The 23,053-nt window shown below is 40.3% G+C and overlaps 2 protein-coding genes across 6 annotated transcripts; both read left to right on the top strand.

Moving 5' to 3' along the window:
* The first annotated feature begins 1,431 nt into the window (after window positions 1-1,431).
* sp7 (Sp7 transcription factor) lies at window positions 1,432-4,406 on the top strand. 2 transcript variants are annotated; one of them, XM_078248882.1, is made up of 2 exons: window positions 1,432-1,452; window positions 3,060-4,406. In XM_078248882.1, exons 1-2 carry the CDS (start codon window positions 1,432-1,434, stop codon window positions 4,404-4,406), a joined length of 1,368 nt encoding a protein of 455 aa, XP_078105008.1. The 2 variants fall into 2 exon arrangements, with proteins under 2 accessions (XP_078105008.1, XP_078105007.1); XM_078248881.1 differs by having other exon boundaries at window positions 1,432-1,467.
* An 8,129-nt stretch (window positions 4,407-12,535) lies between these two features.
* tarbp2 (TAR (HIV) RNA binding protein 2) lies at window positions 12,536-22,843 on the top strand. Of its 4 annotated transcripts, XM_078248884.1 has the most exons (8): window positions 13,313-13,554; window positions 14,497-14,811; window positions 14,990-15,059; window positions 15,201-15,318; window positions 15,624-15,751; window positions 19,072-19,267; window positions 19,874-19,980; window positions 20,902-20,983. In XM_078248884.1, the coding sequence occupies exons 1-7, from the start codon at window positions 13,502-13,504 to the stop codon at window positions 19,975-19,977; spliced, it is 984 nt and encodes a 327-aa protein (XP_078105010.1). In that variant the 5' UTR covers window positions 13,313-13,501; the 3' UTR covers window positions 19,978-19,980; window positions 20,902-20,983. The 4 variants fall into 4 exon arrangements, with proteins under 4 accessions (XP_078105012.1, XP_078105010.1, XP_078105009.1 ...); XM_078248886.1 differs by lacking the exons at window positions 13,313-13,554; window positions 19,874-19,980 and adding an exon at window positions 12,536-12,671 and having other exon boundaries at window positions 20,902-22,843; XM_078248883.1 differs by lacking the exon at window positions 19,874-19,980 and having other exon boundaries at window positions 13,314-13,554; window positions 20,902-22,843.
* Window positions 22,844-23,053: the final 210 nt, after the last annotated feature.

Genomic DNA, 23,053 nt, shown 5'->3' with positions numbered 1-23,053 from the left:
TTTTTTTAGATACGTCTTTTTGAAATAATATTTTTCTGTCAGAAATTATGTTTTTTTTCCCTCCGTGTGATCAGTTTGACACCATAAAGTTGTTCTGAAAATGAATGCATTCAAGACTACATTTATATACTTGCTTGTTTATTGTATTGATATATGTAAATGTATGCAATAACAAAATGTGTCAGACATTAAAAAAAGACTTTGGTGGGTTTGTGTAATTATTTTGTAGTTTAAAAAATAAAAGATAAATAATTCTCTGAAATTTGATAAAGCTAAAGGTGTATAATGAATCAGTATGAAGTTATGATTCTTAATTTTAAAATGTTTTACATTTAGATTAACAAGTAAAAATACCACTGCTATTAGCTTACAGGTTTGGGGATAAAATATGATAAGTCACCAAAATAACACCATTAGCCTTACATATTTTCCTCTTAAATATTTGCAACCAGACTCGATATTCAATTATGACAGATAGTTATCAGGACGATTCTGAAATTAAAAAAAGACCTTCTATTTTTTTACATTTTCAAAGTTTCCTCTATCATTGTTTGCTCTTTTCATTAAACGTCTTGAGGAAACAATTCTTGCGGGTCCCCCCCCCTCGGGAATTCGCTGTTTGAATTCATTTTATTTGATGTGATAATCTGTTCTTTATTTTATTTAATGACATGATCCTTTCCCGCTTCGCTTGTCTCTGTAGTTCAGTCTCTTTAACCATCACAGTTAATTTCTAAAAAGGCAGTTAACTGCATTTAAGAATATTGGAAACAGAAAGAGGGCTGAAACCAGAATAATAAAATCTCGGATGGAAACCACAGACTCGGTCAGCTTAATTTTTGTTCTTCTATATGTGGCGTAGGCCGAGGCTACATGTTCTTTTGTTATTCTTCCTCTCTCAGGAGGACACCGCGAGAGAGCTTTAGTGGGGTTTTCGCTTCTTATTTACAGTGCTCCTATAGTAATGTTTCTAACAGCATGAATACAATTTACAACATGTCTAAATCTGTTATCCGGAAAGATAATTCTCCGTGAGAGATCATGTTAAACTGTAGTCTTTGCCCTCAGACTCCACTGGACTAATCCCAGTGGAAAAAAGAATGCCAGTGAAACTAAAATAATGTCCACATGGTGATTGATGAGTAACCCATTCATGCATTTATCTTGAAAAAATGATTCGACACTCTCCGTTTGGGGAGATGGGATGTCCTCTTTCTATCCACCAATCTCCGTCCAGCTTCCTCCATCTCTCGGTTTTTATTGCCTCTTAGCGAGTCTTCAAAGAGCCCATAGCCTGTAATTAGGGGGCGGGCTCCCCGTGCCTCAAAACACTTCCCCGCGGGAGTGCCCAACTTCTTCCAAACTGTCCCGGGACTCTGAGCTGCGCTTCTCCCGCTCCCCTCAGCTTCCTTAGGATTTTGTTTCTCAGGGATGGCCGCATCTATTCTGGAGGTAGGGAATGTAATTGTAAGTAGAGTTTTCTTCTTCTTTTTCTTGAGTACAAACTCAAACTTGAATGCTGTTGTAATTCCAGCTAGAATGTATATTAAAGTCATGTAGTTGTAAGTTGAAATAAGGACATCTACAGCAGTTTGGTTTGAAGGTATAGGCTATTTGAAGTCTGAAGAATAATATATGACTGAATATAAATCTGTGACATAGCGGGATAATGAAAATCATAATGTGCATTAATGAAGAAATATCTGACTGGTCTTACTGGTGGTGAGTTAAAGCAATTTAAAGGGGCGCTGCTGACTGAGTTTGACTCAGCACTGAACAACTTTACAACTCACATTTTAACCTCTGTTCATCTTTGCATTAGCCTAGGATTTACATTTCCTCCAGGCATAAGGAATTAACCCAATATCCAAGAGCAAATGGAAAAGTATAAAGATACTTAAAGAACAAGTTATCTAACAAGGCCACGAGAAGCTGTACAGCTGTAGGGGATGGAGCAAAAAATAAAGAGCACAGCAGGGACTGTAGGAGCTGTTAAAGTCTGCGATGAAACATAATTTACCTGAAAACTGGGCTGACCCCGGGGCTGGTTGGAAGAGAAGGAGATAACCACTAATCACCTCTGAATGGAGAGGTCCTGGTCCATGTCTTAAAGATATGATATTCTATTGACAGCCATTCAAAGTTATAGGCTAGGATTAAAAAGAGATGTAGTGCGCCTGGAAGGAACATTTATTTATTCCCCATAGGAGTCTCACAATAGTCTTATATTGCTACAACAGCAGGTAACTATCTATTTGAAGTACAATAACAACAGTAAACTCACCGTTACATATTGAAGAAACACGGTAAAGTTATATAGAAATATATAGGAATACAAACAGTGGTTTTTCATTAGTTATATCCTTTCCTTGTCTACAGTCTGATATGTTGTGCAATGGTGTTTAGTTACCTGCCACATGGAAAAGGAAATACTAGAAAATAAAATATTTTGTATGTAAGTGAAATTCCTTTGGCAGTCAAACGATTCTGAATAAAACTTCACAAATTGACAATCAACATGATGACAAACAGACACGATGGCACATAAAAATCTATACGAAAATTAAACAGAACAATAGTGAGACCATTGCACCATTAGCTTGTCTAAATCTTCAATTCCACAGTGACCACTAGAGGGAAAAAAAAACATGTTTGACAAGATATCTGTGTCCGCTATAATTGAGACACAGTTACAGTTAGCACATATACATGATACATGATCACACAATGTTTGTTCATGTATGTTGGAGACCGTGAAGGCAAGTGGAAAAAGTTTAAAGCAAACATGAATGCAGAATTAAGAATAGCTTGTAAAAATTGTTAAAATGAGTAAGGGAATACCTTCTTTGCTGAGAGAGCAGAACCTACACAAGCATAAACATTCACTGTTTGAAATTGCCCTGACCACTTTGAAAACGGAGAGAGCAGGAAAAACCAGCGGTGGCAGTCTGACATAAGTTTTTTATTAGAGTTGACACTGACAGAAGCAGCAGCAGCAGCAAGCAGCCATTTCCTGCAGACAGACAGTCTCATTTTCTCCCTTGTCTCCTCATTCCCAGGAAGATGCACGCTATGGCTCCAGTCCTCTGGCTATGTTAACTGCTACCTGTAACAAGTTTGGCAGCACAAGCCCCATCAGGGATTCGGCTACACCCGGTAAGATCAGCAGCGCTACTCCAGTCAAGAAGCCTTACATCATGACCTCTGACCTTCAGACAGCAAAGAACGGGCGGACCGCAGACGGCAGTGGCCTGGCGGACTCCTACACTGGCTCCTTCACCACAGCTGGAGGAGGAGGAGGTGGCGGGCTGCTTACCCCCACTGGAAGCCCCCCTCCTTCAGCCGGAGGCTACACTACAGAATATAACCCCTTCTCCCACTCCTTCCAAACCTCCATCTCCCAGGACCCGTCTCTTTTAGTGTCCAAGGCCCACGCCACGGCCGACTGCCTCACCAGTGTCTATACCTCGCTGGATATGACACACCCCTATGGCTCCTGGTATAAAGCTGGTATCCACCCTGGCATTACTGCTGCTCCAGCTAATGCCACGTCCTCCTGGTGGGATGTCCACCCCAACTCCAACTGGCTGTCATCAACTCAGCCCCAGGCGGACGGAGGTCTCCAAGCTTCCCTGCAGCCTGTGGCACCCCAGGCCTCTCTAAGCCCACAGCTGCCCAGTTACAGCACCGACTTTACACCACTCAACCCAGCTCCTTACCCTTCTGTGGGACTGGGCTCCTCCTCACACCTTCTCCAGCCCTCTCAGCACATGCTGCCCCAGGACATGTACAAGCCCAAGCCTGTGCAAAGTGCAGGGCTGATTGAGAGTCCCATGGGCCTAAAGCCTGCTAGGGGATCAGGAGGCTACGGAGGGGGGGCACCCACCAGGTCCTCATGTGACTGCCCCAACTGCCAGGAGCTGGAGAGGCTGGGGGCCTCGGCTGCATCCCTGAGGAAGAAGCCGGTCCACAGCTGCCACATCCCAGGCTGTGGGAAAGTCTATGGCAAGGCCTCCCACCTCAAAGCCCACCTGCGCTGGCACACTGGCGAGAGGCCCTTTGTTTGCAACTGGCTGTTCTGCGGGAAGCGTTTCACCCGCTCAGACGAACTGGAGAGGCACGTGCGCACCCACACGCGGGAGAAGAAGTTCACCTGTCTACTGTGCAACAAGCGCTTCACGCGCAGCGACCACCTCTCCAAGCACCAGAAGACCCATGCGGATTCTGCAATACAGGGCAAAGCTGTAGCTGTGGAGGGAGAGACAGATCCACGGAGTGAGGAGACCACAGAGCTCAACACCAGCGCTGTACCCACCAATCCTGTCGCTGACCAAATCACCAACGGAGAAGAGAAGACTGGCACACCTAATGGAGTTGAGAACACCAGTGGACTGTTGGAGATCTGACTTCATTAAGTCCTCTATCCAGTACTATGTGAGACATGGTGGGTGTTTTATGGTGGAACAATTCACCTTTTACATTAAAAAGACCTTTTACATTGTTTCCAGACATGCAAAGGATATCAGACCACGTTTAAAAAGACTTGTAATGATAAATGACTGAGCATGTTGCAGGTAGTAATCACTTCATTTTGTCTGGACCACACACACACACAAATATGAGCAAGCTGCAAACATACACCAACGCACAAATGTATGCAGGCAGACACAAATACACACATAAATATGAGAAACCAAGCCATGATGTACATGGAAACAAATAAAACACACGTACGTGCACATACAAAAGCACAGAAATAACTATGTGCAAATGTGCAAGAATATAATGCATACATACATGCACACACAGACAGACAGACAGAGACACACACACACACACACACACACACACACACACACACACGTAAGTACAAGTAAACACACTCATGCACACATTTTCTGCCTTTCAAATGAGACAAACCACTGGGGAAATTTAATCTGCAAAAGCAGAAGGAAAAGAGCTCTGAAGCCGCAAAAGGAAAGTAGTTTTAGAAGGAGACTTATGGTTAGGATGATGGAGTTGATGGAGCATTGCATGTCTAGAGAAAAATCTGATTCACAGCTGTACTTTGATACTTATTCATTATTCTTAAAACAATCAATGGACAGTCTTACTTACTGCTTCTTGTTGCCAAAGATATTTTGGAGTAAAATGTTGTGCATTTCATTTTTGTTTGCATCTTACTATGTCTAATTTAATTTCATATTTACATAAATAATCTAATTTATGTCTTAAATTATACACATGGAAGATTATCTTGCACCCTGCAGGAAATATAATGCCTGAATTAATGCGAGATGGTTGAAGCTGGCCAAAAAGAAAATAAAATGCATTAAAGACTTTTTTTTTTCCTTATTTATTAGTTATAACGTGGAGTTTGAGGCTGTGTTTTTAAAGATTTATTTATAGATCTTGATGTTAGATGTGCGTGTAAACTATTTCTATATAATCTCTCAATTGTGAAATCTTCCACACCTAGCAAAGTAATGATTAATAAGGGTTCATCCTTGTTTGTACATACTATATATTTACAACAATATATAGATATTGTTAGGTGTGTTATTTTTCTACTTTTTTTGTATTTTCTATATTTTGTGTAACTTTCCACGATGAAAAAGACCTCTACGTTGCATCAGTATAAAGAAACATAAACATAAGAGCTTAATTTGTTATTCATAATTTTGATCATCGTAGAATTGAATTACCACTGTTTGCTGACTTGTGAAATGAGTGTATAAGATATTGTAAATAGTGATCAAGCATTAAACCTCGTAAAGGTGAACATTGTAAAAGTTGTGGTGTGGAATCATGACAATTTTGGTGCTTTCAAAAGTAAAGAAATTTCAAATGCATCTTCTCCGCTGGTGTTATTCCAACCCAGTCTCACGGCAGTTCATGAAATGTTCACGTAATTTAATCTACTGATTCGTGTACACGGACACGTTTATCTTGTTTGTTTTTTTCGTGATGGTCAGCATGTTTTTTTAAACTAATGTATTTCAATGGGAAGCATCTTTCGTGATCACAGCATGATTCTTTCTGCCAGTCAGGCTGCAGCAGAGAAGCTGTATACAGCTTTGCTATTGTTGGTATTTTTAGCCCAATAAACGCTGTTTTAATCAACATTTATTCACGAGATCTTATCATTGTTTATATGTATTTCTTTTAATGTTATTATTTCAGTCTTATTACCACTGAAGCTGGATTGCTTTGTTGTTTATTGATATTTAAAAAAAAAAAACGCTATAACGCTACATCTATCAGCATTTATTTAGATGTTATCATTTCTTTATTTTAATAATATTATTTCGGTCTTATTACCGGTGAAATATTACAGTATGCTGTAAGACAGAACACTACGATATGATCCAAGCGGGGCGCATGCAAAGCCCATATCCCACAATGCAATGCGGGCATTCATATCAGAGAATCGGAAGGCGATCAGCGGGTCTTTAACGCCAGTATCGCTTCAATGTACATATTTAATCAGTGGTTTTGTCACCAGCAACAACACGTTGCTCAGTTTTGTTCCAGTTAGTTATGCACCGTAATAACGTTTGAAAAAAATCAGCGGAATACTCTGGAAGTTCTGTGTTCTGCATAAAACATCTTGAGAAAGGTGTTTTACGCAGAAAATTAAAAGCAGTCGCTCCTTGAGCATGAAGCTCCCTCCTCCACACCTCATCCCCTCCTCTCCTCACTCACTGTCATTCTTTTCATATCTTACTATATTTCCACCTCACCATGGCCAACCAAATACTTTCATTATCTTTTGCAGCACAAACAAAGCCGTCCACTGAAGTGAAGTCTTAACTCCACACAATGACCCCCTTTCAGACAGCCACTGTAGTTACACTCAAGACAATTACTCCACTCTCCAGCTTGAGAGGGGTAATTACTGAGAGCGATGCTCCAGCAAAGTCAGGACAGAGGAGAAGAGGGGATTAGGACAGAGGAGCTGTGGTTGTATTGTTTATTGAGGGAGGCGGTCAAACAAAGGACCCCAATTACAGCAGGATGCAGGACGAAAGACGTGATGTGGAGATAAGAATGCAGAGGAGAAGCTGAGCTGACCATCAAGTATATTTAGGTTTGTCAAAAATCTCCAATTTGAGACCGTGCTGCCACTGTAGATGACATTAAAGTTGAAAAGTTAAAGTGGAACTTTGTGGGTCTTTCTGTCCAGTCAGGTCATTCAGGTTATATTGCAGACTAATACAAATACTTGAGGTGGGTGGGCTGCCCACTTTGCAGTAAAAGAGCGATAGCATCAGGAAAAACTAAATGAAGCAGATGTGTTGTGTACTATTATAGTGCCAGACAAAGAATTATTCAAAGAGTGAATCTTTATAATATATTATTAACCAAAGTGGTTAACAGGTGATGGTTAAAATAGCATGTAAAACAATTTCAGAAATATGTATTAAATATCTATTTTTTTTTTTAAATATAAAAGTGAAGAGTTTCGTCACAGTTATGAAGATTTGTACAGCTGGAACCCCCCTGAAGCTACTGACTCTCCTGTTGTAACATTTACACTTCCCAGGCTGCATGGTTCCAATTTAGGGCTTCTAATGAGCTGTAGTTGAGGTCAATTTATATAAAACGTCCCGGGGCCGACTCTGTCATCAGAGACCGACATGTTTATGGTGGTCTGAAGTGGGCGCGTGGTCGAGTCCACAACATAAAAGGCAAAAGGGGGGGAATAGGGTATGGGTAGGGTGTGTCAGGCCAGCGAGTGAGGGTGGGGGGGTTAAGAAGACGGTCAGTGGCTTTAAAAACCTCTGCTGCTACTGGTATTTTCTGCCTTTTTAAAATACACTCCCTCAGCAATGGTGGTGGCATACTCTAGCCTTAACTTTATTTTTACTTCTTTTATTTAGAAAGCCAGGAAACATTAAGTGTTGCTTCAAATAAGGTCATAAAAAGAAAAACATACATGCAGTCAGTGACACATAGGGTCAAAAGAAGAAGCTGGACAATATGTTCCATATGGTTTGCCCACTCGTGCCCCTGTACTCCATTTACAGAAACAAATCACTGCAATACACGGACTTGTTGGACTAAAAAGGTTGTTCCAGACACACCAGTTAAAGCCATCACACAGCCCATTTCCGACCTAACTAACATGAAGGAGCAATTTTAAAACATTTACTAAAGCAATGTTTAGTTTAGCCATAAGACTTGATGAGTTACATAAACTTAATGAATTACTCCAGGGACTTTCTGTGATTCCAGCTGTTCCAAATGAGAGAAAAACTCATCATGATGTGTTTAAGAAAATGCTAATGAATCTCCATTTCCTGTTATTATCTGGTCCTAACTGAATAGTCAAGTAAAACAATGGGATTGTGCTCTGACATGGCCACAGGCACGGGGAGTGTAGGGCTCGGGGGAGGCAGGACAAAAGCACAGGTGTTTGCAGGTGTGACTGGGTCTCTGTGGCAGAGCGGGGAGGGAGAAAGGGAAAAGAATGTCAGCACGCCCAGAGGCTCAGCAGTCAGGCCATAAGTAAAAACAAGATAAGGCTTTTTTTGTTAAGGGGAAAGGTCAACTGACCTGAATGAACCATAACATGACCTGAAGTGAAGGAGAGGTCAGGCTAAAAACGGGTGGAAGAAGAAAACACAACAGATAAGAGGTAAAGAAGGTAAAAAGGTCAGGCTATCATACAGATGTACTTTGTCTACTTTGCATATCACTTTTAGCCATCATTTACATTAAAGAAACCAGAATCAGAAAAGGGTGTATTGCCAAGTAAGGAATTTGCCTTGGTGGGCTAACAGCAACCATGTTACAGAAAAGTACAATAGATGTGCCTCAATGATTAAATGCTTTTCTTCTTGTATGCAGTAAACTCTGTATGAGTTTGAGTCCAGCTGATGCAACAATCTTGTATCTTTCAGCACTGCTTCCTATCTCTCCTCGCCGAGTCATTATTACACTGGTGATGGAGGTTAGACCACCCTCTCACTTTTGACAAAACAAACAGCAGTCTGTGTGGCTTGCATCATCAAACTTGGAGTGCTTTTCATTTTTCCAACTCTAATCATACAATGTCACAGCCCTTTCTAGCCCAGAACTACCTTTAAAGTTTAAAAGGAGTCCTCCCTCACTGCCCGATGCTCCAAATGCGGCACTAAATGAGGCCATTTTGTTTATAGGAACTGTGGGAGGGTTGTGGGTGACTCTGTGCCCCTTTAAAAAGATAATATGCTTCCCATTTAATGGCCTCCGGATGACAAATTGCTTCCAGGGGAAAATTAAGTTAAGAAAATTGCATGTGTGACACGAAAAGACATATCCACTCTACTTAAGATGTTTAACATCCATAATTCAATTATACGCAGCAGTAGGTGCAGTGATCACAAGTATTTCTCATCATACATTAATATCATAGTAGTAATTGTGACAAAATTATTATTTTTTTCAGATTTAAGGTACTTTAAGGATATCTATGGTGAGAGCACATGCAGTAAAACTGGTATGGTTCACTTAATTTTGACCACAATGAAAGTTTTTTTTTTCATTGACAAGAGGAATAGCCCTATATCTCTTGGTTGTAAAAACACTTGATGGCCAATTATAACCTAATGCCCTTACAAATATCTATAGCACCCATAAACTGTTCTTTCCTTTTGAAAATGCTTACTATCTTGATGGTATGATGGTATTCTGAGTGATATACAGCCCAAACCATTCTTGTTTGCTTTTTTCAAGCCACTAAATACTTCTTTGGAACATTTTAAGTGAAGGAATTTAAGAGAGACAGTGCAGAAAAGGAGTGGTAGATTTGCAAAAACACAAAACGCTCAGGTGAAAAGGTAGAGAAAAGACAATCAGATAGACCGGTGGCCAAACAGCTAATTAATCTGGATTTGGACCAACTGAAGAAGGATACTAAAGAAGGAAAAAGAGTCAGGGAGGAAGGAGGGTGGAGAGAGGAGAGAGGAGAGACAGACAGACAGACAGACAGACAGACAGACAGAGAGAGAGAGAGAGAGAGAGAGAGAGAGAGAGAGAGTCAAAATGCAGAAAGAGAACTGAGTGATTTGGGTTGGAAGCAGGAGCAGGGAGCCAGGGTTGGCAGGGTTTTGGTGGAGGAGTGTGGTGGTTCAGAAGTCCTCCAGCGCGAGGCGCCAGTGTGTCCGGCGGGGGCCCTGACCATGAGCTGCCTCACCCCCCCAGAGCCATGGCCACAAACCCCCTCTCCCCCTTCACCACCAGCACCGCTACCCATCCAACCCAAAACCCACTGGCAGTCAGCGCTTCACTGAAGCTGCTGCTGCATGTTTATTTAATATTCTGAAGAAATTGAAATATCTTTGCGGGTTAACATACATACATACACAATTACATATCACTCACCCTCACACACACACACACACACACACACACACACACACAACACACGCATACGTTCACACACATTCCCACCACATATATATATGTATATATATATATATATATATATATATATATATATTTATATTTATATAAATAAAGTAGAGTAATAACGTTCTCTTGATCTGTGGCCAAGAATAGAGTTAGAGAAAATCTTTTTCAAATGGTGTTTTCAGAAGCGTAGAGGGAGGAGCGTGAATGCCTGACACTGCATGTTGCCTGAGCAGGCGGCATGTCTCAGACTGACTCCCACAGAGGAGAGAGAGCATTAGCAAAGTGTTTGACAAACAAGAAATAGTTCACATGTGACAGGAACACTAACTGTGAAAAGTAAATAAGGCCAGACATTTAAATGTTGGCTCCATCATACATGGATGGTGTTAATTCCATTTATAAAAAAAAAAATTAAAAAAAAAATTAAAAAAAAAAAGCATTTCACATGCTAAGCAATTTAGCAACCCTGAGTGTGTTGTCTGTGAATGGGAACATACATGTATGAGGTGTTAGTGGAGTGCTAAATGAATGAATGTGCATGCCAGTCTTTTTCTGTGTGCGTGTAATCACGCATGGGTGCACACACATCCATAATGAGGTTCTGATCATTGCAAAGCAATTCCTTCAGACAGAAATCCTTTAAACAGCCTCGGTTTTTGGGCTTCATGCTATCCCCCTTCTGTCTCCTCTCTCCTCAACAGCCACCAACCACTGCTGCTGCCAAAAATAACACAGGAGCGCCACTCGAACCCGCGCCTCACCACGGCACAGCTTGGCCACAAGAGAGGGATCAAAACACACACAAAAAAGGAAACACATCATATTGTGGAAGGAGGGAAAAAGAGCATTCGTACAGCTCCATGCTTGAAGATATCTACGGATGATTTTGGCAAGCATGGGAACCACACATACTACTTCACCATGCCAAGACAGGGAAAAGGAAAGTGTTTTTGTGGATGTGTGTGTCAATGTGTGCATACATTTTGGATGTACTCTATCTGCTAAGACGGTATTCATTTCTGATCTCATTCAGTCAGTTATTCAACCACAAGTTCAATAAAAACACTTACGTTATCACAATAAATTTGGACTTTTAACTGACAAATGAAGGCCCAGGGAACAGGCAAATTAACGCTGAAATTATGAAAAATGAGTAAGAGGGGTATACGCTGGTCACAGATAAATCATGGTGTTTTGATTGTAGGTTTGGGAGTTCAAACGGGAGACAACTTTACTCATCGTCATGGCCAGTTCACTTTGTGTTGCACTTGGCAAAATATGCTTATCCACACTTACACACGGATGCCAGTGAATGAAGCCATCAGAATCTAAGATACACTTCAATGGTGGCCAGCAGGGGTTTACGAGCAAACCATCATGGGATTAATTGTCGAGGCACAGAAATAAAGGAAGTGATGGAAAGGTGGAAAATGTACTGACATATTTTATGGAAGTGCTGCTATATCGGTTGGCCAGAAGGTTCTAAACTTGTGGGTCCAAAGGATTTTAAGGGTCTGCACAACTCCTCTGGGTATTTACCAAAGCAAAGGGATCCAAACTAAGCAAAGAAACTCCTCCAAGATTAGAGTTGACTTTTTTTCATAAAATATTACTCAAACTGATCGATTATCATAATAGTTTGCGATTATTTTGATAGTTGACAACTGATCGATTAATCTTTGCAGCTCTACCCTCCACACATTTTTTTTTTGCACTTTTGATTGCCTGATTTTATTTAATTTTTTTTAATAATCTTGATTTTGTTTCCCATGTAAAACCCCATGTACTTTTCTTTTGAAAGGTGCTGTATACATTGAGTTTGTTGTTATTATAGAGATGATTATATTTTCCCGGTTGTTTTTTTTTTTTTTTTAGCTTTAGGACGGTCAGTCTACCAAACTAGTGACATTTCCTGTGTTTCCGTGTTGGTCCATAGTGGAGAAGACAGGTGACAGGCAACCTAAGGCCCCAAGGTGCTAGCTAACAAAGCACCGACCGAGAGGCTTGTCAGATCAAGACTGTATGGCTGCAGCCTGTCAGATGGGCAGATCAGTGACTGACTGTCGCCCTCTTCTGGTTCCTTTTGGTCAAAACAATTATTGCACTGAGAGCCAAAATGCAAAGCTGTCGAGCCAAACAAATGCTCTGTCATTGCGGTAGTTAAGAGTACCGTCCAGTCCAGCTACATACGCAGAAAACATTTAGAAATGATAGGATAATGAGTTCCTCACACGCACAACAAAACGAGGCAGAAACAACTAACGTTTACTCAGGTACAGTTGGTACTGGCACTTACTTGACAACTTCCATTTTCTGGTACTTTTTCATCCAATGCAGTTTTCTTGACAGCTGCAGTTTGAAGATTTCAGCTAGCTTGGGGGCTAACTAGCTGCAAAAAATAACGTTACACTCATAAATTACGTTTGTTTTGTTTTAAACTCAGCAGTTCCTGCACTGACGTTAATATCAAACTGTGAAGGGTTATCATTTACCAACATACGTTTTCTTTTGGTACTGTCTTACGTTAGCTACGTTAATACGTTCATATAGCTACTGTAAAAATATATATATATATATATATATATATATATATATATATATATATATTATAGCTTTAACGTTAGCTACTTTAGTTATGCACAATTTTAAATGGGCGACTTCTACTTTACTTGTGATGGATTTTTTTTTCCACCACTGCAAACTAAATTCTCCAGTCTGTTTAGTGTAAGTGACCATTCACCTGTTTCTGTTGTGATGAAACCGATATGTGTATCTTTGTATCCTAGCTTCGCACACTTTCCATTTAAAACTCGCTACTACATGCGAGCAAAAACGGTGTTTTCCGGTGTTGAAAACGAACTAGCTCAAAAGCGTCCACTGACCAATGAGAATTCGAGTTTCGCGGGACTCCGAAATACGTCATATCTGTGCTCCAACAGGACCCCGCTGCATTCTGTTGGAGCGGAGGGGTCTTCGTCTGCTCTTAACATAACGTTGCCTCAGCATCTGTCTGGAAAAATATCGTCTAATGAATGCAAGTGTCTGTTTTGGTGGGGGGATTAACCATCCGATAGCGATCGGCTCTGTCTGCGTGAAATAGGGAATGAACGACGAGACAGCATCGGACAGCTGGAAGAGAAACTCCGGGTGCTCCAGGTGTGACGCTGCACAGTAGCTAAACTAGCATAGCATCGTGGCTAGCAGCAGTGGCTATTTTATTAATAGATTTTCGAAGTGCCTGCTACAACAAAGCTACTGGTTTTACTTCTGGCTAACACACCGACATTTCATTAATATAAACTTTACTCCGCTAGCTTCAAAATAAGGTGCATGTGTGATAAAGAGATCTTGTTGCCAACCTGAGTATACTTTCATTGATTTAACTTTTTATAAAGACATGCATGACCCATGACAAAGCAGAGAAGTGCTTGTTATTAAGCCTACCCTTATTGTTAAAGTAATAGAAACTCATGTCTACAATACAATTCAAAAGCACCACAAATTACAGCCTTCAAAATGACCATATAGTTGAATCAACACCTGACAAAAACTGAACGGAACATTATAACCCCCATGAAGATAGTATTTATTACATAACTGTTGTATTACACTGCGTGACATTCAGCTACAGTAGCTGCACATACTTGTACCATTGCGTCCTCTTGCAGTGCATTTTAAGGTGTTAACATGGCAAGTTTTTCCATGTTTTCCTTTATACTTAAGCTTTTTGCTTAAATTAAATAATCATGCTTGCAAAGTTATAAGTACGACCTCATCTCAAATTAGTCCTCATATGTAGACATGCTGATGTTTTTGATTTCATTTGCTTGCTGCTGGGATTTCTGTTGCCACAATATAAAGGAGGTGAATGGAATTTTAGTTTATGGTTACTTCCACAGTGAGTTTTCTAGATTTGAGTAAGCTGTATGGTGTTTCTGGATAGACTGCACCGTTAATGCATTTTGAAAATGAATTGTTGTTTCTGAATTAAACAATCATGCTATAAAATGTTTTTCTGAGAGCTATTATTGACACAGTTTTCTAAAGTCAATCAACAGTTGCTCAACAGTCCTCATGCTGGGTCCTTCTTTTATTTAGTATTGAGCAAATGCTGGCTGTGAATCCCGGAAAGACGCCCATCAGTCTGCTGCAGGAGTATGGAACGCGGATAGGCAAGACCCCAGTGTATGACCTGCTGAAGGCCGAGGGACAGGCCCACCAGCCCAACTTCACATTCCGCGTCTCCGTCGGAGAGATCAGCTGCACCGGCCAAGGGCCCAGCAAGAAGGCAGCCAAGCACAAAGCAGCCGAGGCTGCTCTGAAGATGCTCAAGGGAGGTCTTGTAGGTCCCGCCGGTGTTGGTGCAGGAGTAGACGGGTTTATTGGGGTTGATGTGTCTACTGATGGCGACAGGTCAGTTTCTTATTTAGTTTTTTCATTTCTTTACACTTTCTCTAAAGTTAAAATGATACATAGACAGCCACGCTGGGAAAACAAGATTTGTGGTAACATCTCTGTACTCTCTGTACATTTAAGCATTGAACAAGTTTGAGATAGAGGTCTGTGTGGTTTCCTCTCATTTTCTGCACAGCTCCCAGTCAGAAATGAAGACCTCAGGCAGTTCTCAGCAGTCTGAATGTAACCCCGTAGGAGCTCTGCAGGTGAATATACAAAAATAACGCCTGTAGTTTAAGTTATTTTTGCTGTTTGACTGACTTTCCAGTTTTGTGTTATGAACATTTGATTACTTCATAGTTGCATGCCTTTTTGTTTTTGTACTCGTCTGGGATCATCTCTGCCAGGAATTGGTGGTGCAGAAAGGATGGCGTTTGCCAGAGTACACAGTCACCCAGGAGTCTGGTCCAGCACACCGCAAGGAATTCACCATGACCTGCAGAGTCGAGAGATTTGTGGAAATCGGTAAAATGCACATTGTTACATTCTTGGTGATTGTTCTGTGTGGTTTTGTCTGTTTTGTTTTGACCACAACACAAATCACAAGAACATTGACCGGTCTCTGGCACAGCTAAAAGTTGCCTCTAATAAATGGAAATCTTAACAGGAAGGCATAGATAAGGCTAGCTAAATTAGAGCAGATATCAAGTAAACTCTTCGGTTGCTTATGCTTATCAAAGTCTTACTGAATGAACATCGGTAAGTCAGTCTCATCATCAATCAGTGGTCAAGACTTGTGCCACATTACTCTATCACTTGTTTATCTCCAGGAAGTGGAACCTCCAAGAAGCTAGCCAAGAGAAATGCAGCAGCTAAGATGTTATCGCGTATACACGACGTCCCAGTCGACCTGAGGACCAGCAACGAGGCTGACGTGGAAGAAGACACATTCAACATGGTGAGAAACACACGGAAATGACCTTTCTCTGTGCACCAGTTGACAAAAATCCTGCATGTTAAATTATTTGGCACCTTACAGGAAAGGATGGACAACACTCCATATTATGCAAATATTGTATTTGCATTACATAGTGCTTAATAATGTCTGCCATTTCCAGTTGTTTGTCCTTCGGATGTTATGCAGAATACTATAAGTCATAAGTCACCCCATCACCCATGCAGATGATACTGTTTATTACAGGGGTTTTTTCGATTGCTAAACGACAGTGGTCACAACTGAAGCCACATGTGCAAAACTCTAACTACAGTCTGCATTACCAACAGTCAGCTGAGCTAAACAGTTCACATCAGCTGCAAAAGTCATTCCAAGTAACACAACTCTACCACACGTCTCAAAACAGGCTCAGTGCAGCCAAACACTTTGAACAATCTTCATCGAGACAACACACACTGTCACTCAGAACACACTGAGAGTAAAAACAGTAGCATCAAACATCAGTGCACAAATTAGAAACTTTACATCTTCACAGTTTCAATCATTTGAGTGACTTCACACTAATCAATATTTTCTTTATAAGAGAGTGAAATTCTTTCACATGAATTTTTTTAATTTTTTTATAACATACCAGTTTTGAAGGTCTTCAATATATAGATTTTATTTTGTCTGTATTCATTTACATAATAACTAGAACAAATGTTACAAACTAAAGGTTAATCCTGCCTCTCTCCAGCAGTAGGCCACATGTTTTCATCAACACATTGGATGTCCTTTCTTGCCATGCACCTGGATCATCTCTAAATACAAATTACAAATGGTGTTTTCAGTCTTTCCAATTCAATTCAATTCAAACTACTTTATTTATCCCAAAAGGGCAATTCCATTCCCAGCAGTCTTCAGACCCCAAGAACAACAACATGTACACATAAATGCATATACAACAGACAGCAGATTGTCAGAAACAAAATACAAGGGACGGGCAGCGAGTGTACACATCCCTGTTTGAGGCGAGAAATGACAGATACATGTTTTCATTGCTTCCACCTCCATTACTTTCTGAAAAACAGTAAGTGTGCAGTTTTACTATAGTAAAGGTAGTGTTTTCTTCTTTTCTTTTCTTTTTATAGCTGTGTAAGTAACCTCAGACATCTTATCTGGACATATTGGTATCTTTGCTCTTTTACCTGTTCACTGTTTCTCTCGAACGGTACAGTGAATAACTGCTTCATTCTTATTTGGTGTTTATTTACAATAAAGGCTTTCTGAACTTTCCCTATATATATATATATATATACACACAGTATATACAGTCAGGTCCATAAATATTGGGACATTGACACAATTATAATCTTTTTGGCTCTATACACCACCACAATGGAGTTGAAATGAAACGAACAAGATGTGCTTTAACTGCAGACTTTCAGCTTTAATTTGAGGGTATTTACATCCAAATCAGGTGAACGGTGTAGGAATTACAACAGTTTGTATATGTGCCTCCCACTTTTAAGGGACCAAAAGTAATGGGACAATTGGCTGCTCAGCTGTTCCATGGCCAGGTGTGTGTTATTCCCTCATTATCCCATTTACAAGGAGCAGATAAAAGGTCCAGAGTTCATTTCAAGTGTGCTATTTGCATTTGGAATCTGTTGCTGTCAACTCTCAATATGAGATCCAAAGAGCTGTCACTATCAGTGAAGCAAGCCATCATTAGGCTGAAAAATCTAAACAAACCCATCAGAGAGATAGCAAAAAACATTAGGTGTGGCCAAATCAACTGTTCTGTCTATTCTTAAAAAGAAAGAACGCACCGGTGAGCTCAGCAACACCAAAAGACCCGGAAGACCACGGAAAAACAACTGTGGTGGATGACCGAAGAATACTTTCCCTGGTGAAGAAAAACACCCTTCACAACAGTTGGCCAGATCAAGAACACTCTCCAGGAGGTAGGTGTATGTGTGTCAAAGTCAACAATCAAGAGAAGACTTCACCAGAGTGAATACAGAGGGTTTACTACAAGATGTAAACCATTGGTGAGCCCTCAAAAACAGGAAGGCCAGATTAGAGTTTGCCAAACAACATCTAAAAAAAGCCTTCACATTTCTGGAACAACATCCTATGGACAGATGAGACAAAGATCAACTTGTACTAGAGTGATGGGAAGAGAAGAGTATGGAGAAGGAAAGGAACTGCTCATGATCCAAAGCATACCACCTCATCAGTGAAGTATGGTGGTGGTAGTGTCATGGCGTGGGCATGTATGGCTGCCAATGGAACTGGTTCTCTTGTATTTATTGATGATGTGACTGCTGACAAAAGCAGCAAGATGAATTCTGAAGTGTTTCAGGCAATATTATCTGCTCATATTCAGCCAAATGCTTCAGAACTCATTGGACGGCGCTTCACAGTGCAGATGGACAATGACCCGAAGCATACTGCGAAAGCAACCAAAGAGTTTTTTAAGGGAAAGAAGTGGAATGTTATGCAATGGCCAAGTCAATCACCTGACCTGAATCCGATTGAGCATGCATTTCACTTGCTGAAGACAAAACTGAAGGGAAAATGCCCCAAGAATAAGCAGGAACTGAAGACAGTTGCAGTACAGGCCTGGCAGAGCATCACCAGGGATGAAACCCAGCGTCTGGTGATGTCTATGCTCCAGACTTCAGGCTGTAATTGATTGCAAAGGATTTGCAACCAAGTATTAAAAAGTGAAAGTTTGATTTATGATTGTTAATCTGTCCCATTACTTTTGGTCCCTTAAAAAGTGGGAGGCACATATACAAACTGTTGTAATTCCTACACCGTTCACCTGATTTGGATGTAAATACCCTCAAATTAAAGCTGAAAGTCTGCAGTTAAAGCACATATTGTTCGTTTCATTTCAACTCCATTGTGGTGGTGTATAGAGCCAAAAAGATTAGAATTGTGTCAATGTCCCAATATTTATGGACCTGACTGTATAAGACACCTGCTTAGGCTTTCAGCTGAAATTGCAATCAGCAGTGTTTGAAATGCACCAGGCTGAAATCCATTCTGTTTTGAATGTGTGGTTAACAGTTTTGACAGCAGTGTGTTAGCATTAGAACAAAGTGCTGTAAATTCAGTGTTTTGCAGGTTGTTGTTAAAGCCATGGGATAAGTGTATAGACTTTTGAAAACTGTGTTCAAGCAGTAAAAAACGAACTTGAGTTTGGTCCACATGAACTACTGCTGTGCAGACTGTAGTTAGAGGTTTGCACATGTGGCTCCAGTTGTGCCCACTGTTTAGCCATCAACAAAAAACTGTAACTGCTATGAACTTCACCTCCACTGCACACACAGCACATGGGGAGCAGAGCTGAAACAGGCAAAAGTAAAGGCTTCAGCTGCACGTGGGACTCTCTGCGTAACTCTGCTGGAGAGAAGATCCTCCAGCTCCGCAGCCACCCTCTGGGCATGCCCACTGGCTCCAACTTCTGCTCTTTGCTCAGTGACCTATCTGTGGAGCAGCGCTTTGACGTCAGTTACCTGGATCTAGGTAAGTTCACAAACAGTAGCTGTAGAAGAAATTACAATTACATTCCCTTGTGCCGAGCACCACATTGGGACTACAGTGGAGGCTTAAGAGGAGTTTAACACTGAAAGGTTAAAAATGAAATGTGGAGTCTATGGACATCACCGGCTATGTGTATACATGCATAAATAGCTGCATTGTAGCTAGGCGCATGTAAATATAATTAATTAGTTGAGCTTACACTGAAACACAAAACAAAATAAATGGCATGCTGTGTGATAACTCTTAGTGTCATCAGATATAGAGGATGTAGTCCGATGGCGAACCATCCTATCTGTGGACAGAATTTCACAGATGGACCAGAATACTAAAAGAACAGATTTGATTTGTCTAGATTTGTTTAGATTTATTGGGATCTCCATTAGCTGGGGCCATAGCCACGTGGAGATAAGAACATGACAGAACACGATATCAATCAATGATGGTCAGTGATGGAAGATGAACACACCTGTCTTCATGTAATTTGTCCAATGAACATAGATACATTCTAATTTTATTAAATAGTAATATCAAACATTTAGTTGTATTAAAACCTGTTATGGGTAACTGTCATTATTTTATCTTCTGCAGAGAAATGTTCAAACATTAAAACAATAAGGCCGGCTACACCCTGGCTGCGTGGCGTGAGCGTGTCAGCTGCGTGGCGTCCGTTTCTATTTCGGCTCCCATGTTAACAGGTTAGAGCTTACACACTGCCTGCGTGACATGCACGTCTCGAAAACGCATGCATGCTAGAAATAGGACCGACGCCTATTTTTCACGCGACACGCAAGCGCGTTGGAAGCGTTTCCATTCAAAATATTGTCATTTTGACACAAATACATTTAATACATGACATTTTGATGTTTGAAAGTCTCTAGGTTTTGACATAAATGCAGATATAAATGTAATTTAAAAAAAAGAAGAAAATAATTATTGATTTTCAAATATTGCACCTGCCAATACAGAACGAAATATTCCGCAGCCTATTTTGCCGTCAATCCTGCCGACGTTGTCTTTGCTGTAATCAAATCAGTATATATTTATGTTTAACATGAAGTCTACTACTGCTTGAGTGCATTTTATCAATGGGAGACATGACGTGTACAGACAAGGCTAGCAGCAGCAGCAGCAGCAGCGCCGCGTCAGACACATTTCTGGTGTGCAAAGACATAGAAAACGCCACGCAACAGAAACGCCACGCTCCAACCACGCAGCCAGTGTGTAGCTGGCCTAAGACCTTAACTGAATGTATGGCTGGTATCTGGGATACGTTATGCATATACATGTAGTCACTGACACATTTATTGTAAGTGAAAGTATGAAAAAGGGTCAAAACTGTCAAATCACCAATCAGTTTTATAATGGAAATAATATCTGTCAGTTAAATGCCACTAAAATACACCGTAGTGCTCTTTTCAGGCTAACTGAGGTGGAATGTGAGACACATAATCTACATCGAGAATGGTGTCTTAACTTCCAGAGACACTTCCAAAGCAGCAATGATGGCGGAATTATCTGTTTCATAGTCAAACTCTTGCTATATTCTGCTGTTGAAGCAAACAAAACAAAATCAGCGTTAAAAAGAGACGTAACATTCTTGTTCTTTCTTGTTTCAGAGGAGCGCAGTCTGAGCGGCCTGTGCCAATGTCTAGTGGAACTGTCCACACAGCCAATCACAGTGTGCCATGGCTTTGCTCCAAGCATAGATGCCGCTCGAGCCAATGCAGCCCACAATGCACTGCAGTACCTCAAAATCATGGCTGGAGGAAAGTGATATCATCTTCCTTCTCACAGACTGGAACCCGCAGCCACACAATGCCGGGATAAATTTCCTCTTTGGATAACAAAGGCACTTTTGTGATGATTTCAAATAACGTGAATTACCTCAAATGTGGAAATAGAGACCTTTTCTGTCCCCAAAATAACCCCCGGATTGTCGTATGGATTTCTTATTGTTGCCAATGAAGTTTAGTTGCCTAAAAACTCATTTCCTCTTCTGCTTGACATTTTGTATATTTGTCATAAATGATTTAAAAATGTATTTTCAGTTTGCGTTTGCTTGGCATTAATACGCAGCACTGTATTTCCCTAAAAAATAGTTTTAAAAGTCTATCTGATTTCATAAATGGTGCTTTTGCAGTTAGTTCCCAAATAACTACAGACAAATTCTGATGCAAAAAAATGTGCAAACGAAGGGTTTGTAGAAATTGGGCCAAGGAATCGCTAATTACTGGTGCTTCGTTTAATCCCCGATCATTGATGGATGGACGAAAGAACAGAATTCCACCCATGTGCCGAAACATGGAGAGAAAAGGACTCTGCTGAAAAGATATCAGAAGATAATTATTTTAAAGACTGCCCTGTTTTCAGATGAGCAAAATGCAGCTTTTGTTGTTTATAAAATGTGAACCTTAAAAACTCAAACTGTTTGTCTCTGTGATGTTAATGTTGGTCCTTAAATATTTGTTTAACATTATGAACTCAAATAGGGTTCAAGAAATGGAAATTAAACCTTTCTAATCATGTTACTCTTTGGCGTTCACAAAGTAGAAATGGTGAGAAGGATCTGTAGACTCACATGACTGAAAATGATGAATTGTCCTTGTAATGTGTGCAATTTTGCACCTTTTTATAGACTTTGTTGCTTGAGTTTGGCTTATGTTGATCGCTTTCATAGCAGCAACAGAAATAGTACTCATTGTGTGTTTCGATTGTGAGGATAATTAAAAAATACTCTACATTACAATTACATTTAAAATTGGTCCAATTTACTCCTGAATGTGCCAACAACATTGTAAAGCATGTTATCACAGCTTTACAATCTGACATTTTTTTCTAAGACTTCTTTTAGCACACGTTTTGCATGAGGAGTGAATCTGTTTCAGTGTAAGACGGATGAGTTAACGGTTAGAGGGAAGGAGGAAGAAAAAAACCATTGTGAGTCTCTGATAAAGCATTGTTCTCGTTACTTTTCACTTTCAATATCCTAGACCAAACAAACCTATTATTTGGAGTTTCAATGTTTTTGTGCTCATTATAACAAATACGGTTTCATTTATAATTTAAACCCCTGTGATTTTTTTTCTGTCAATGTGACTTTGATTCCTGTCATGATATTTGAAAATTGATGATGGTGATTTTCCAGATTATTTTCTCCAAGCACTTGCTGTGTCTTGGTGTAAGGATTCATTACCATCCCCCTTGATATACTGCCTTGCACTCAGCTGGAACAAGTATTGAAAAGAGTGAACGGTCTTTTGCAGAATGCAGGCTTACCATGTTTCTGTACATCTCCTCCCACTGGTGTGTTTGATGTTAACCTCATTCTCTGAAAAGGCAGATCTGCATCTTGTTTTTATGATAATTCAAATAAGTAACTTGGGCCGTTTTTTAAGTGAGTTTTAGTTGCTGAAACCCTTGACAACTATGCTGACGTTTGAGTTAGACTTCTTTGTTGTGGTAGTAGAAAAGGTTGCCCAGTTTTAGAGAAACAATGAACTACAATGTGAGCTCCATGTGAAATTGACTTTGTTTCCAATAAAACATTTTTGTACATTTTACTGCCAACTGTTGTAATAACTTGAACATTCTCCAATAACCATTTAACATGGTCCACGCAGTATTCCATCAAGACCTTTGTACGGGAACAGTTTTACCGTATGATTACTTCTTCTCAAAATTCTGTATTCAGTATGAACACTGGGGCGAAATGTAATGCTTTGCAAGTGCAAGTGCAACTCTTATTGAGAACAAAAAGCTTCTCCAGTC

This window comes from Sander vitreus, chromosome 4 (genome assembly GCF_031162955.1).
Source record: "Sander vitreus isolate 19-12246 chromosome 4, sanVit1, whole genome shotgun sequence".
Taxonomy (NCBI): Eukaryota; Metazoa; Chordata; class Actinopteri; order Perciformes; family Percidae; genus Sander; species Sander vitreus.
The sequence above is the reverse complement of the archived record's forward strand: the minus strand, read 5'-3'. Positions and strand labels throughout refer to the sequence as shown.